The 16,622-nt window shown below is 47.9% G+C and overlaps 2 protein-coding genes across 2 annotated transcripts in view; both read left to right on the top strand.

Annotated features, from left to right (window-relative positions):
* Positions 1-16,622, top strand: part of LOC120050855 (interleukin-1 receptor accessory protein-like 1) — an 838,450-nt gene that overhangs the window by 641,710 nt on the left and 180,118 nt on the right. The gene's annotated exons all lie outside the window — the stretch shown is intronic.
* Positions 1-16,622, top strand: part of LOC120050264 (BCL-6 corepressor-like) — a 76,395-nt gene that overhangs the window by 20,364 nt on the left and 39,409 nt on the right. Inside the window, exons 4-7 of the mRNA XM_038996842.1 lie at positions 2,795-2,990; positions 6,100-6,492; positions 7,342-7,644; positions 11,229-11,758. Coding sequence (XP_038852770.1) covers positions 2,795-2,990; positions 6,100-6,492; positions 7,342-7,644; positions 11,229-11,758 — 1,422 coding nt within the window. The remainder of the gene's footprint in view (positions 1-2,794; positions 2,991-6,099; positions 6,493-7,341; positions 7,645-11,228; positions 11,759-16,622) is intronic.

Here is a 16,622-nt window from a genome sequence, read left to right as displayed (position 1 = left end):
CTCAATAGTCCTTTCCTGGTTCCTACAGCGAAGCAGTATGTGTTGGCTTTTATTCCAACTCAGGAATAACTCGCCTGATTGAAAATCAAGATTTGGGATTTGATGATGACTTTCATCTGGTGTTTTAGCAGTTGGGACCACAAGGAAGGAAGACTGATAGGATGGGTCTTTCTAAGATTTCAGCCAGTCAGGTTTCACTGGGCAGATCTAAAGGAGATGGTGGTCTATAGAGAGCAGTGGAGTTGGAAGTACGAAGCTCTCTGCTTTGTATAAGCCGCCCTGCCAAGCCCCGTCTCCACAAGCTCCAGTATAATTACTGTTGGCCGTTGCCTTGCCTCCCCTCTGTCTCCCTCCCTCCCTTCCTACAATCCTCCCCCCTCCCTCACCCCCGCCCACGCTATGAGCCCGTGGAGCTGCCCTCCACCGCAGTGGTGTTTTAGTTCGCAGAAAGAGTGAGTGAACACAACACGCTGTGTGTGTGTGTGTTCCCGCGCTGCTCAGCCAGGCAGAAGCTAAGCTGCTGGCTGCGTGTGTGTGTGTGCCGTGGCGGCCTGTCGGGCTCTTAAAGCCCCGGGCTATTGTTAACCTGCAGGTGAGGCCTGGGGATGGGGGGATAGATGGTGGTGAAGGAGGGGAGGAATAGAGGTAGAGCAGCCAGCCCCCTCCCTTCTCCCAGTCCCCAAAAGGCTCCTCTGTCCTCAAATTATACTCTGTTAACCTCCCCTCCCCCTCTCCCCCATCCTCCTCCTCCTAGCTCTGTTGGCTGAGCGCTGGGGTGCAGAGACAGCCTGGCTCTCTCAGCTCTGCTCTAGTGGAATCCTGGCCAATTCCCAGTCCTTCTCTGACGGTGGAGATTAGCCCCCGCTAGCAGCCCAACCTCCGCTAAACAGACTCAACACAGCCCTGCAACTAGAGCGGCTCTCGCCCCAACCCCAGCCCTATTCCCCAGCCTCATTCCCCAACCCCAGGCTTATTCCCCAGCCTCATTCCCCAACCCCAGCCTTATTCCCCAGCCTAATTCCCCAGCCTTATTCCCCAGCCTCATTCCCCAACCCCAGCCCTATTCCCCAGCCTCATTCCCCAACCCCAGCCTCATTCCCCAGCCTCATTCCCCAAACCCAGCCCTATTCCCCAGCCTCATTCCCCAACCCCAGCCCTATTCCCCAGCCTCATTCCCCAACCCCAGGCTTATTCCCCAGCCTCATTCCCCAACCCCAGCCTTATTCCCCAGCCTCATTCCTCAACCCCAGCCCTATTCCCCAGCCTCATTCCCCAACCCCAGGCTTATTCCCCAGCCTCATTCCCCAACCCCAGGCTTATTCCCCAGCCTCATTCCCCAACCCCAGGCTTATTCCTCAGCCTCATTCCCCAACCCCAGGCTTATTCCCCAGCCTCATTCCCCAACCCCAGGCTTATTCCCCAGCCTCAAAACCCAAGCCTCATTCCCCAAATCCAGCCTTACTCCCAGCCCTATTCCCCAGCCCCAGCCCTATTCCCCAGCCTCAGCCCTATTCCCCAGCCTCAGCCTCTGCTGCCTGGTCATTGATTTACCACTGAATTAATGGTTCCTATATGGGAGCCCAACAGGGAGGTTTCTATGACGCCCAAGATTGTGTGCTCCAGTGTTCATGTCTTTCTAGATTGGCATTTGGCTTGCAGAAACCCTGTTGTATTGAATTTGATCTATAGGCTATTAGAAATTGGGTGGTTTGAGCCCTGACTGCTGATTGGCTGACAGCCGTATACCACGGGTATGGCAAAACATGTATTTTTACTGTAACCAGTTTATAATAGCAATAAGGCACCTCAGGGGTTTGTGGTATATGGCCAGTATACCACGGCTAAGGGCTGTATCCAGGCACTCCGCGTTGCGTCGTGCACCATATACCACACTAACTTGGGCCTTATTGCTTAATTCACACCTCTGTTTACCTACTCTGACTTGTTTATTAAATCAATTCATATGCATAACTGTGATGTTAATAGGATGGGTTTTAATATCAATGAATGTCAGTTGTTTTCTATAATACTGAAATGACAGTTGTATGACTGAAATGACTGGCCAAAAATATTGAGCACCCATTTAATTCAATTACTTAGATGGAAGGCTTAACACAAGAGGACAGTAAATTAAGTCAACCTGCTGCTTACTGTGAGGTCAGTTCATTTACACTTCTTATTCCAAAATTTGACAAATTATCATTTTCATTTTGGTTTTTGCGGTTTCAGGAGCGTAGTAGAAGAATCAGGCTTTTCTGTCGTTGTTTTTGTGTGTTTCTGTTAAAGACAGCCAGTCAGGAGTAAAAATCGACAAGGGGCATGGACTACTGTTACCACACCATAACTGTTTTATTGATGTCAATGTTGTTAGCTGTTGTTGAGGTGACCTCACTGTAAAGCATGAACGGCTACAGAGAGAGTCAACACAGAGTCTAAAATGGCTTCCTTTCCTTGCCCCCTCTCCTTCCTCAATCTGCACTGATCTGATCTCACAACAAGTTGACAGGTGAAGGTTAAGGCTACATAACAAACAGCTCTCCAGAGGCTGGCGTTCACCCTGTCAGCTCTTGCATCCACGTCAGTGCAGATGACGGAAAGGAGACCATAACTAAAGGGAGGAAATAAGGGAAGGAGGAAGGAAGTCACTTTGGCCTTTGGGGACGCAGACCCTTAGTAGAGGAGCAGGGAAAGAGGCCTCGTGCGGAGAGAGAGAGAGAGAGAAAGAGAGCAGCGCAGGGTCGGTCTCATGACTGTGTGTGTGTGTGTGTGTGTGTGTGTGTGTGTGTGTCTGTAGCGTGCTATGCTGCGCTTCTCTGAGCTGGAACTGAAGGAGAAGGAGGGAGGAGGAGGGGCGGCGGTGGACTTGGCAGACAGCCAGCGCGAGCGGAGAGAGGGGGATGGAGATGGAGGAGAGGACAGGGCGCGCTGCCAAGGCCCAGCCAGAACGGGGCCAGGGGCCTCAGCCCTCACATACGAGGCTGAGAAGGACGGTAAGAGGAACCCAGAGCGCTCCACACACACACACATACACGATTACTCTGTCTCTCTCTCTCTCTCTCTCTCTCTCTCTCACACACAGACACACACACACACACACACACACATACACGATTACTCTGTCTCTCTCTCTCACTCACACACACACACACACACACACACACACACACACACACACACACACACACACACACACACACACACACACACACACACACACACACACACACACTCATACCTACCTCAAAGAGCTGCTGCGTACTTCCTCCCTGCCTAGGGACAGCCCCAGAGCTGTAACACGGTGCAGCAGCTCGTAACCAGCGGATACGGGGCGGTAAACACATCCGCCCGACCTGCCTAGCCTCCCCCTCTCTCTCCCTTCCTCATGAGGGCTGACGGAGGGGTTTTTCTCTCTATTGTAACAAAACAGCCTTCATATTTAACCCTTCACTGTCCTTCCTCCATAACAGGAGCTGCTTTGCATATGAAGCCACACCATTAGAATGCGTGGGAGAGGAATTTGGAGTCTATATTAGGGGAAGATATTTCAACACGCTGTGTGTTATAGCTGTTACGGCTGTTATGGCATAGTGCACGGCATATAGCTGTTATGGCATAGTGCACGGCATATAGCTGTTATGGCATAGTGCACGGCATATAGCTGTTATGGCATAGTGCACGTCATATAGCTGTTATGGCATAGTGCACGGCATATAGCTGTTATGGCATAGTGCACGTCATATAGCTGTTATGGCATAGTGCACGTCATATAGCTGTTATGGCATAGTGCACGGCATATAGCTGTTATGGCATAGTGCACGTCATATAGCTGTTATGGCATAGTGCACGTCATATAGCTGTTATGGCATAGTGCACGTCATATAGCTGTTATGGCATAGTGCACGGCATATAGCTGTTATGGCATAGTGCACGGCATATAGCTGTTATGGCATAGTGCACGTCATATAGCTGTTATGGCATAGTGCACGGCATATAGCTGTTATGGCATAGTGCACGTCATATAGCTGTTATGGCATAGTGCACGTCATATAGCTGTTATGGCATAGTGCACGGCATATAGCTGTTATGGCATAGTGCACGGCATATAGCTGTTATGGCATAGTGCACGTCATATAGCTGTTATGGCATAGTGCACGTCATATAGCTGTTATGGCATAGTGCACGGCATATAGCTGTTATGGCATAGTGCACGTCATATAGCTGTTATGGCATAGTGCACGTCATATAGCTGTTATGGCATAGTGCACGTCATATAGCTGTTATGGCATAGTGCACGTCATATAGCTGTTATGGAATAGTGCACGTCATATAGCTGTTATGGCATAGTGCACGTCATATAGCTGTTATGGCATAGTGCACGTCATATAGCTGTTATGGCATAGTGCACGTCATATAGCTGTTATGGCATAGTGCACGTCATATAGCTGTTATGGCATAGTGCACGTCATATAGCTGTTATGGCATAGTGCACGTCATATAGCTGTTATGGCATAGTGCACGTCATATAGCTGTTATGGCATAGTGCACGTCATATAGCTGTTATGGCATAGTGCACGTCATATAGCTGTTATGGCATAGTGCACGGCATATAGCTGTTATGGCATAGTGCACGTCATATAGCTGTTATGGCATAGTGCACGGCATGGGTGAACTTCCTCTCTGGATGTTTTGGAAACCAGTGGACATCGCACGCAGTGGCACTCGTTGCCATGGAGACCCCCCCCCCCCCCATTGGTGGTGTGTTGCCATGGCGCAGACGCTGTCGTTATGGGGTGTGCGCCGTGCCGAGCGGAGTGGCGTGAGTCATATGATGCTGTTTGCCAGATGGAGAGATATTTGGGGCGCTGGCAGGACAGGACCTGGGGGGATGGGTGTGTCCCAGAGCAGGGCGGGGTATTCCTGTCTGGGCCAGTACAAGGGCCCTGTGAGGCAGCACAGCATGTAGCCTGGGCCTGGGCTACAGCCAGAGAAAGAGAGAGAGAGAGAGAGAGAGAGAGAAAGCGAGTGGAAAGATAGAAGGGGAAAATAGAAAGAGAGCGGGCGATGGAGAGAGCAGACACCCCCACCAGCTGCCTTTGATCCAAGCGGCTGCTTTAGACTGCCTGGAGACATTCTCAAGGAGCCTTTTACAGCCCCGGACATGCAGAGGAGGGAGAGAGAGAGAGAGAGAGAGAGAGAGAGAGAGAGGGGCCCGGAAAAGTGAGAGAGGACAGAGGGAAAGAGAGAGAGAGAGAGCTGGAAGCAGCAGTGGGTGGGAATAGGGGGCAGAGCTGGAAGCAGCAGTGGGTGGGAATAGGGGGCAGAGCTGGAAGCAGCAGTGGGTGGGAATAGGGGGCAGAGCTGGAAGCAGCAGTGGGTGGGAATAGGGGGCAGAGCTGGAAGCAGCAGTGGGTGGGAATAGGGGGCAGAGCTGGAAGCAGCAGTGGGTGGGAATAGGGGGCAGAGCTGGAAGCAGCAGTGGGTGGGAATAGGGGGCAGAGCTGGAAGCAGCAGTGGGTGGGAATAGGGGGCAGAGCTGGAAGCCAGCCCGAGCTGATGTTTGAAGCTAATTTGAGCCCAGGGAGTCGGAAAGACCCAGTCGCTCTCTCTCTCTCTGCCTCTCTCTCTCTCTGCCTCTCTCTCTCGCTGCCTCTCTCTCTCGCTGCCTCTCTCTCTCTCTGCCTCTCTCTCTCTCTCTGCCTCTCTCTCTCTCTCTGCCTCTCTCTCTCTCTCTGCCTCTCTCTCTCTCTCTGCCTCTCTCTCTCTCTCTGCCTCTCTCTCTCTCGCTGCCTCTCTCTCTCTCGCTGCCTCTCTCTCTCGCTGCCTCTCTCTCTCGCTACCTCTGTGTGTGGGAAGAGCATGGTGGGCCTCGGCCAAACATAGGGGTGGCTGCTGGGCTGGTTAGTGGCTGCTGTTTGTGTGGGGAGTATTTTCTACCTCTTCTTGAGCCTGGACCAGCAGTCATCATTTTAAACTGATTTAGTTTGATGAGAGTGCTGTGGTTTCTCCAGTGCTGCTTAGTGTATTTGATTATCCCTATTTGTGTGTGTGTGTGTGTGTGTGTGTGTGTGTGTGTGTGTGTGTGTGTGTGTGTGCGTGCAGGTGTGCAGCTGACGTGCCCCAACAACAGAGTGCCTGTTCTCCAGCGATGCCCACACACCGAGGGCCTCCCACCCAGAGAGAGGGAGCAGGCTGGCCCCGACCTGGAGGAGAGGAAGAGGGGGATGATGATGGAGAAAGAGGAGAGGGTGTGTGTGCTCCCACGGGAGTGGTCTGCCAGCCTGCCCACGGCCCCAGTGGAAAGGCTGGCCCAGAAGGATGCCAACCCTGGCATCATGCCCACCATGCCCACCGCGGTGCCTGGCAGGAAACACGCATATGCCCTGGAACCGTGCCAGCCACTCCAGGCCGACAGCCAGGGGAAAGAGCGGGAGGAAAATGAGAGAGAAGAGGAGACGATGGATGTTCCAGCCAAAAGAGCCAGGCTAACAAACGGTAAGGGCCCTCGGCATGGATCTATTTACCTCTCCTTTATTCTTCCTCTTTCTCTCCCTCCTTCCCCATCCCTCGCTCAGTGACAAGAGAATCCCCCCATCCTGTCTGTCATCACTCTCTCCCCTGCCTGGATTCATCTGCTTTCATGTAGCTGGGCTCTCACTCCTTCTCTTCCTCTCTCCCTCTGTCGTTCTCTTTTGTGGTGGTGTCTTTCTCAGTCTTTTCATGTAGTGTGATTTGTGTTCAGTTGCCTACACGAAACCAAACACACAAACACACACACTCAGCTGTGATTCGTCAAGGGGCTCTGCGGTGTCGAGCTTCACAAACACACCAGTTTGGTTTCAACCCAAAATAACCTTCTGAGCATCGCTACTTTATTTAAAACTCTGTGGAATTGCTCCCATTTGTTGTTAGCAGGGTGTTGGAGGTGAGCTCTTTCAAAACAGCACAGCTTTTCATTTAAAAACAAATGTTTAACTTCTTTTATTAGCTGAGCTTCCAATGCAACTAAATTCATTAGATTCAAGCGCATTTCGTTACAATTCGTGCCTCTTTACATGGAAAAGATCAACTGGATTTTTCCACCCAAATGTCATTTGAGAAAGATGTGTTTTCATGTGTTTTCTGTTCATTATCAGATGATTTGTATTTGAAAGTGTTGGTGGATTTGGGGAGGGACGGTGAACAGATGGAGAAGGTTTCTGGTGAACCATTACAGCCTCAATGGTGTCTTTTCTCTTTCATCTCCAGTAGGTTGTTGCTCTGACTGAACTTCATAAATCATCCAACCCACACTGACTTGGTTTCCCAAACGTTGATTTAACCCCTGGTGGTCCATCTCCCCAGGCCCCACTGAGCCCGTCCCAGAGGAACTAAAGAACCTCAAGGTGTGTATCGAGCTGACCGGCCTCCGACTCAGCAAGCCCCGCCTCGCCCAGGAGCTCAGCCAATGGCAGGCCGCCACACAGAGGTCGACAGAGGTCAACGGAAGCATGGCCATGACGACGGCCCTGCCCGACGGGTGCCCCGAGGTTGGCGTCACAGACGCCAAGGTTGCCTCACAGGAAGACCGGAGCCTGAAACGCAGGTCAGAGGTCAACGGCCACGCCTGGTGCCATGAAACGTTTGGTCACGGCGACATCGAGCGAGGTACGCTAGAGTTTGGGTTTCGTATAATAATAATCCATCCAACCATCCTTTCTGGCAGATGTTGACAACAGTTTTCAGTAGAGTCACGGAGGCATTGGGCTGTGTGGATGTGGAATGCATGATAATCATGTTCTTTACAACCGTCCATAAAGAACAATAACCACACCTTTTATTGACTCAACATCAATAAAAGCCACTCCAGTGCTGTAGCGTTGAGTCACTCACTGCATTCAGCACCATGAATGTATTTCACTGTGCATTTCACTGTGCATTTCACTGCACCTATTTTATTAGTAAAACATTTTGGGGATGAGCTTTGCTCCCAGTTTTCACTGTAGGCTACGGGCGTGTTGCCTTGGCCAAACGACCTTGAAGATTGGCCTGTCGCCAGCTAGCTAGCGTAGGCTACGTGTTGTATGTTCCCTTTGGGGTTACAGAGAGAACAGAGCTCAGGGAAGTTGGCTGAGCAGTGAACGTGAAACACAAGGTGTTGGTGTGGAAACGAAGGCAGGAGCAGTCGTTTTGGGGACATGTTAGTGGTTGTCTGGGTGACAGACGGCTTGTACCTCTCTCCTCTCGAGATTTCTGTCTGTCTGACTCTCGTGCTCTCTCTCACACAACGTTCTCTCTCTCTCTCTCCCACTACCTCTCTCTGGCACTTAAACGATATCGCCGTGGCAACTCGTGCCTGGGCATAATGAGGCGTGAGATTCCACCGTTAATAACACTGGTAGTTCAACCAGCAGTTCTCTCTCTGCTTTTTTCTGGGGGTTTTTCTCTCTCTGCCAGCCAAAGTATTTTCTCCCCCTCTGTCTCTCACTTTCTCATCTCAGCGTCTCCAATTTAGCATCTCTGATTTATTTCTGCTAGTCACCTGTTCATTCCTTCTCGCCTCTCTCTTTCTCCTATCTCTCTCCTTGATATCGTATCCTTCTTCCTTGTCTTCAGTAAAGAGTGTAACTGTGTGAGTGCTCACGGCTCCTCTGACGTATGGAACATGCAGAGGTGTGTGTCAGTCAAACTGCTCTTCTCTGAATCACTTTTCAGCCATGTTGCATTCTAATGGTTGTTTAACGAACCTACAAGCACACACACACACACACACACACACACACACACACACACACACACACACACACACACACACTCAACGGTCCACAAATAGATATCCGCTTTGCAACAGACACACACACTCCTTCGCATCCCCTGTGCTACACACACCCCTCAGTCAGACACACACACACACATCCTCTGTGTAAGTGACTAGACACGTGGTCCCAGGGTTTGTCAGGGTGTTTAGAGGTGTGTTCAACGCTCCTCCACGTTGTCCCAGGGTTTGTCAGGGTGTTTAGAGGTGTGTTCAACGCTCCTCCACGTTGTCCCAGGGTTTGTCAGGGTGTTTAGAGGTGTGTTCAACGCTCCTCCACGTTGTCCCAGGGTTTGTCAGGGTGTTTAGAGGTGTGTTCAACACTCCTCCACGTTGTCCCAGGGTTTGTCAGGGTGTTTAGAGGTGTGTTCAACACTCCTCCACGTTGTCCCAGGGTTTGTCAGGGTGTTTAGAGGTGTGTTCAACGCTCCTCCACGTTGTCCCAGGGTTTGTCAGGGTGTTTAGAGGTGTGTTCAACGCTCCTCCACGTTGTCCCAGGGTTTGTCAGGGTGTTTAGAGGTGTGTTCAACGCTCCTCCACGTTGTCCCAGGGTTTGTCAGGGTGTTTAGAGGTGTGTTCAACGCTCCTCCACGTTGTCCCAGGGTTTGTCAGGGTGTTTAGAGGTGTGTTCAACGCTCCTCCACGTTGTCCCAGGGTTTGTCAGGGTGTTTAGAGGTGTGTTCAACGCTCCTCCACGTTGTCCCAGGGTTTGTCAGGGTGTTTAGAGGTGTGTTCAACGCTCCTCCACGTTGTCCCAGGGTTTGTCAGGGTGTTTAGAGGTGTGTTCAACGCTCCTCCACGTTGTCCCAGGGTTTGTCAGGGTGTTTAGAGGTGTGTTCAACGCTCCTCCACGTTGTCCCAGGGTTTGTCAGGGTGTTTAGAGGTGTGTTCAACGCTCCTCCACGTTGTCCCAGGGTTTGTCAGGGTGCGTTGACTAATCTGAAGATGTGCAACTGCACCCCAGGCAGATAAGAGCCCTGTTAAACCTTTAGTGGTGTAAAAGGGGTTGAATAGGATGAGGGGTGACATGATGTTTAAAGTGGGTCCTTTAAGCAGGAAACACAACAGTACAGGGTATTAATTACACCTTATTGGAGAAGGGAAGCGGTTTACACACCACACATGCTTTGGTGCGCTACACCTCTCTGGGGACTGTTCCCTGTGCTGGGAGGGAGGGGGGGTCAGAGGTAGCTAGGGGATAATAGTCATCACCCTGCATACTGCGAGACAGGTTGACACACACACACACACACATGTACAAACACACTTGTGTGTGTGTGTTCTCTGCAGATAGGAATTGTTTGGTGGTAAGCAGAACATGTGCCTATTGTTGTCATGGTACCCAGTCTGTCCATAGAGTTCTTGAGACACGCACACAATATAGAACGTGTCATTTTTTTCCTCACACCATTTAGCCCCTCCTCCATTTAGCCCCTTCTCTATTTACTAGAAAAGAGCTGTGGTGTGTGACCAGGTAAGTGTGAGAACGAGTGCGTGTGTGTGGTGGATTGGCCTCTCCCCTCTGGATATCCTCAGAGGAGGAGGAGGAGAAAGGAGGAAGGCCATTTGCAGCGAGCCTCCCGCCCAGCACGATAAATCATTTACCAGATGGACGAGTTAAACCTCCCCACTGGCTCTCTGGAACCGCCTCTCTTTCTCTTCACCACGTGTGTGTGCGTGCAAATGAGTGTGTGTATCGCAGTGTATTGCAGCTGCACACAGGGTCTGTCATTCCGTATGTTTCATGCCGCTGTTGGTGCACGCAATGGAAAACAGCTGACACACACCCTCCTCTCGCGTCCCCCCACTCCCTTGTGTTTTCTCTCGCTCTCTCACTCTCTCCTGCACTCCCTCTCGCTCTCTTTGTTCTGCTCGTTCTCCCTCCCCCGCTCGCTCGCTCTCTCTCGCGCGCGCTCTTTGTCTCGCAGGCTTGCTGCCCTTTTGCAATCACTCTCCATCTCTTGCCCACCCAATCTCTCTCACCTCTCTCTGTTTTCCCCGTCTATCTGTCATATTTCATATATCCCTCCTGTATCCCATAACCCCCTCCTCTAGATCAGAATCCCCAGATACCACGGAGGTCTTCGTGAGAAGGTCACTCTAGCGTTCAGTCCCAGACCTCTCTGTCTCATCACGTTCCCTAACGAGACCTGGGAGGAAAGTCCTCTACATGCTTGTTTTGGTTTCATCCTAGAAAAGAGAGACACTTGGTGTTGGCTGTTGCACATGGCCTTGAAACCAACAATATTCCATTCTATCTTTATCAGGTCCACCAGGTGTGTTGGTGCTGGGCTGGAACAAAAGCCTCCACCCCAGTAGTGCCAGGGGATAAGTAGTATTTGTAGTGTCATTTAGCTGGTTGTATTTGCTCTGTGGGAAATGGTTCTGTTTGCCGGGACTTGATCAGCTAACCTCTCCCATCCCTCCCTCTGTCTAGTGGTGCTGCCGTCTGTTCCTCTGACCCCAGCGCATCGGGACCGCCTCTCCCGGACCCCGTCCAACACCCCTGTCAGAAAACCACCCCTGCAGACCACCACCCCTGCCCTCACCCCCTTTCACTCCCTGGCCCCTGCACACCCCCACATCACCCTCACCCCCAGCCCTCCACGGCTGTCAGACAAGAGACAGAGGCTAAAAGAACACCGCAGGACCAGCGCTTTGGGACTGGGACCCCCCCACACCGGCCCTCACCCCGACCATGACCCCAACCCAACGGGGGACCTGGTGGCCCCCAGACTCCGTCGGCACGGCGACCAGGACAAGCCCAAGGGCAAGCGGCAGTGCAAGACTAAACACACCAGCCAGAGGGAGAGAGAGGGGCTGGGGCCGGGGAATGAAGAACTGAGGGAAGAGAGGGAGAGAGAGAGGCTGGGGCTGGGGCCGGGGAATGAAGAACTGAGGGAAGAGAGGGAGAGAGAGAGGCTGGGGCCGGGGAATGAAGAACTGAGGGAAGAGAGGGAGAATAAGGTGAGTACACACACTCCTTTTCACGCTTTTGTGCACACACTCTTGCAGAAACATTCTCTCTCTCTGTTTTTTTGTCATCCTCTCTCCCAGTGTGTGAGAGATCGAGTCCTCTGTGTTCCACTGTGTGTTCCCATTGGCTGAAACCCCCCCCTGGGCAGAGGTCCTTAAATATGCTTCAAATCACAACCATGTTGATTATTACAATTATGGAGCTTATTGGAGCTCACTGGGAAAGCTCAGAGGGAGGTGTGCTTGGGGTCACCGCGAGTGTGTGTTTGTGTGTCGCTGCTGTGACCTCCCCCTGCTCTGAGCACAATCCGCCCCAGACTGGAAGAGGAGTAGGGATGGAAGGAGTGAGGGAGGGAGGAAGGGAAAGAGGGCGGAGGGTGAGTGTGCTCTAGAGGTCTGGACTGTGTGATGGAAGCACATTCTCCACAAAACACGGCAACCCCAGGGAGCAGGAATGGGCCTCGGCTGGTGTGTCATGTCTGTGAGAGCCTTGTCTCTGGCTATGTAGATCACATCACAATACTGAGTATACTGCAGGAGTTGTGCTGTGTGAGTTATGTGTGTGTGTGCTGGCGTGTCCGTCCAGCCCTGAGGAATTACCCAGCGCAGCAGCTGTCAGCACGGCACCTGCAGAATCACACCACGTACACACACACACACACACACACACACACGTACACACACACACACACACACACGTACACGTACACACACACACACACGTACACGTACACACACACGTACACTTACACACACACACGTACACACACACACACACACACACACACACACACACACACACACACACACACACACACACACACACACACACACACACACACACACACACACACACACACAGCCCTCCTCCTCGAGCATCTCTGCTCCCTTTCCTCTCTTTCTCCTCCTCCTTCCTCCTTCCGCCTGCTGCGGTATTCACACACACACACACACACACACACACACAGAGAGAGAGATCTCTCCGGGGCAGACGCGGTGGCTGTATCCTGTTTGCCATTCGCTGGCTGCTGCGAGCGCCGTCGCTGACAGACGTGTCCAAACACACACACACAATGTGCAGATCTATATCATAAAGCATCATAACGTCTTTCATGTTACTTTCCTTTTAGAAGCGTCACGTTCATTTAACGTGTCTTCAGAATGTGTCAAATCAGAATGTGTCTAAATATGGAGGGGTTTTCAGATCCCATTTAAAATATAGCATTTTATAATCTCATACATGGATGTAATATTTACATAAAACGTTGTCACAATCAGGGATAACAATCTAGATGTAGCAACCATTAACTATTGATGTTAACTGGATAACCAACCATTAACTATTGATGTTAACTGGATAACCAACCATTAACTATTGATGTTAACTGGATGGCCAACCATTAACTATTGATGTTAACTGGATGGCCAACCATTAACTATTGATGTTAACTGGATGGCCAACCATCAACTATTGATGTTAACTGGATAACCAACTATTGATATTAACTGGATAACCAACTATTAACTATTGATGTTAACTGGATAACCAACTATTAACTATTGATGTTAACTGGATAACCAACCATTAACTATTGATATTAACTGGATAACCAACTATTGATATTAACTGGATAACCAACTATTAACTATTGATGTTAACTGGATAACCAACTATTAACTATTGATGTTAACTGGATAACCAACCATTAACTATTGATGTTAACTGGATGGCCAACCATCAACTATTGATGTTAACTGGATAACCAACTATTGATATTAACTGGATAACCAACCATTAACTATTGATGTTAACTGGATAACCAACCATTAACTATTGATATTAACTGGATAACCAACTATTGATATTAACTGGATAACCAACTATTAACTATTGATGTTAACTGGATAACCAACTATTAACTATTGATGTTAACTGGATAACCAACCATTAACTAATGATGTTAACTGGATAACCAACTATTGATATTAACTGGATAACCAACCATTAACTATTGATGTTAACTGGATAACCAACTATTAACTATTGATGTTAACTGGATAACCAACTATTGATATTAACTGGATAACCAACCATCAACTATTGATATTAACTGGATAACCAACCATCAACTATTGATGTTAACTGGATAACCAACCATTAACTATTGATGTTAACTGGATAACCAACCATTAACTATTGATGTTAACTGGATGGCCAACCATCAACTATTGATGTTAACTGGATAACCAACTATTGATATTAACTGAATAACCAACCATTAACTATTGATATTAACTGGATAACCAACCATTAACTATTGATATTAACTGGATAACCAACTATTGATATTAACTGGATAACCAACCATTAACTATTGATGTTAACTGGATAACCAACTATTGATATTAACTGGATAACCAACCATCAACTATTGATGTTAACTGGATAACCAACTATTAACTATTGATGTTAACTGGATAACCAACCATTAACTATTGATATTAACTGGATAACCAACCATTAACTATTGATGTTAACTGGATAACCAACCATTAACTATTGATATTAACTGGATAACCAACCATTAACTATTGATGTTAACTGGATAACCAACCATTAACTATTGATGTTAACTGGATGGCCAACCATCAACTATTGATATTAACTGGATGGCCAACCATCAACTATTGATGCTAACTGGATAACCAACCATCAATTATTGATGCTAACTAGATGGCCAACCATCAGGAATGTGTGTTGAAGATATATGAGTAGAATTTGTAACTGCAGTGTTCAAGATATATGAGTAGAATTTGTAACTGCAGTGTTGAACATATATGAGTAGAATTTGTAATTGCAGTGTTGTTGAAAATATATGAGTAGAATTTGTAACTGCAGTGTTCAAGATATATGAGTAGAATGTGTAACTGCAGTGTTGAAGATATATTAGTAGAATTTGTAATTGCAGTGTTGTTGAAAATATATGAGTAGAATTTGTAACTGCAGTGTTGTTCAAGATATATGAGTAGAATGTGTAACTGCAGTGTTGAAGATATATTAGTAGAATTTGTAACTGCAGTGTTGTTGAAGATATATGAGTAGAATTTGTAACTGCAGTGTTCAAGATATATGAGTAGAATTTGTAACTGCAGTGTTCAAGATATATGAGTAGAATTTGTAACTGCAGTGTTGTTGAAGATATATGAGTAGAATTTGTAACTGCGGTGTTGTTGAAGATATGAGTAGAATTTGTAACTGCAGTGTTGAAGATATATTAGTCGAATTTGTAACTGCAGTGTTGTTGAAGATATATGAGTAGAATTTGTAACTGCAGTGTTGAAGATATATGCGTAGAATTTGTAACTGCAGTGTTGAAGCTATATTAGTAGAATTTGTAACTGCAGTGTTGAAAATATATTAGTAGAATTTGTATCTGCAGTGTTGTTGAAGATATATTAGTAGAATGTGTAACTGCAGTGTTGTTGAAGATATATGAGTAGAATTTGTAACTGCAGTGTTGTTGAAGATATATGAGTAGAATTTGTAACTGCAGTGTTCAAGATATATGAGTAGAATTTGTAACTGCAGTGTTGAAGATATATGAGTAGAATTTGTAACTGCAGTGTTCAAGATATATGAGTAGAATGTGTAACTGCAGTGTTGAAGATATATGAGTAGAATTTGTAACTGCAGTGTTCAAGATATATGAGTAGAATGTGTAACTGCAGTGTTGAAGATATATGAGTAGAATTTGTAACTGCAGTGTTCAAGATATATGAGTAGAATGTGTAACTGCAGTGTTGAAGATATATGAGTAGAATTTGTAACTGCAGTGTTCAAGATATATGAGTAGAATGTGTAACTGCAGTGTTGAAGATATATGAGTAGAATTTGTAACTGCAGTGTTGTTGAAGATATATTAGTAGAATTTGTAACTGCAGTGTTGTTGAAGATATATGAGTAGAATTTGTAACTGCAGTGTTCAAGATATATGAGTAGAATGTGTAACTGCAGTGTTGAAGATATATTAGTAGAATTTGTAACTGCAGTGTTGTTGAAGATATATGAGTAGAATGTGTAACTGCAGTGTTGAAGATATATTAGTAGAATTTGTAACTGCAGTGTTGTTGAAGATATATGAGTAGAATGTGTAACTGCAGTGTTGAAGATATATTAGTAGAATTTGTATCTGCAGTGTTGTTGAAGATATATGAGTAGAATGTGTAACTGCAGTGTTGAAGATATATTAGTAGAATTTGTATCTGCAGTGTTGTTGAAGATATATTAGTGGAATTTGTAACCGCAGTGTGTTGCAATAATGGCTTTGCCTAACTTATAACAGTGTTACAAAGGTAGCGTATGAGGAAAAACAGCTTTTTGTTAGGAGCTTTACATTTTGGAGTAACAATTGGGTGCGCGTGTGTTTCCTGGGGCATTTCTGGCGGTGGGCAGTCAAGTCACGCTCTCGCCCCCCCATCTCTCTGTGACAAGCCAGTGCTCATGGTTATAAATGACTTTGCGAGGCCACGGCCAGGGCCCCTGGAGAAGCGCTGACATTTATTAGCCCCGCCACCGCGTAGCCACCACGTGTGTGTGTGCAGGGCCCGCAGTGCACACACACACACAACCTGTGGTCGAGAATAATTAGCACTTCACCCTAGACTAGACTAGCGACCCTAATCTCCATAGAGGGACAGAAAGAAGGAGTAGGAAAAAAGGAGGGAGAGAGAAGAAAGGAAGTGGAGGACGGCATAAAGGATAACCTCGGCAGAGAGGGACTGAGAGAGGGAGGGATGGAGGAGAAAGGAAGTGGAGGACGGCATAAAGGATAACCTCGGCAGAGAGGGACTGAGA

The sequence above is a fragment of the Salvelinus namaycush genome, chromosome 7, assembly GCF_016432855.1.
Source record: "Salvelinus namaycush isolate Seneca chromosome 7, SaNama_1.0, whole genome shotgun sequence".
NCBI classification, from domain to species: domain Eukaryota; kingdom Metazoa; phylum Chordata; class Actinopteri; order Salmoniformes; family Salmonidae; genus Salvelinus; species Salvelinus namaycush.
Note: the sequence above shows the minus strand (reverse complement) of the source record. Positions and strands in the feature narration are given on the sequence as shown.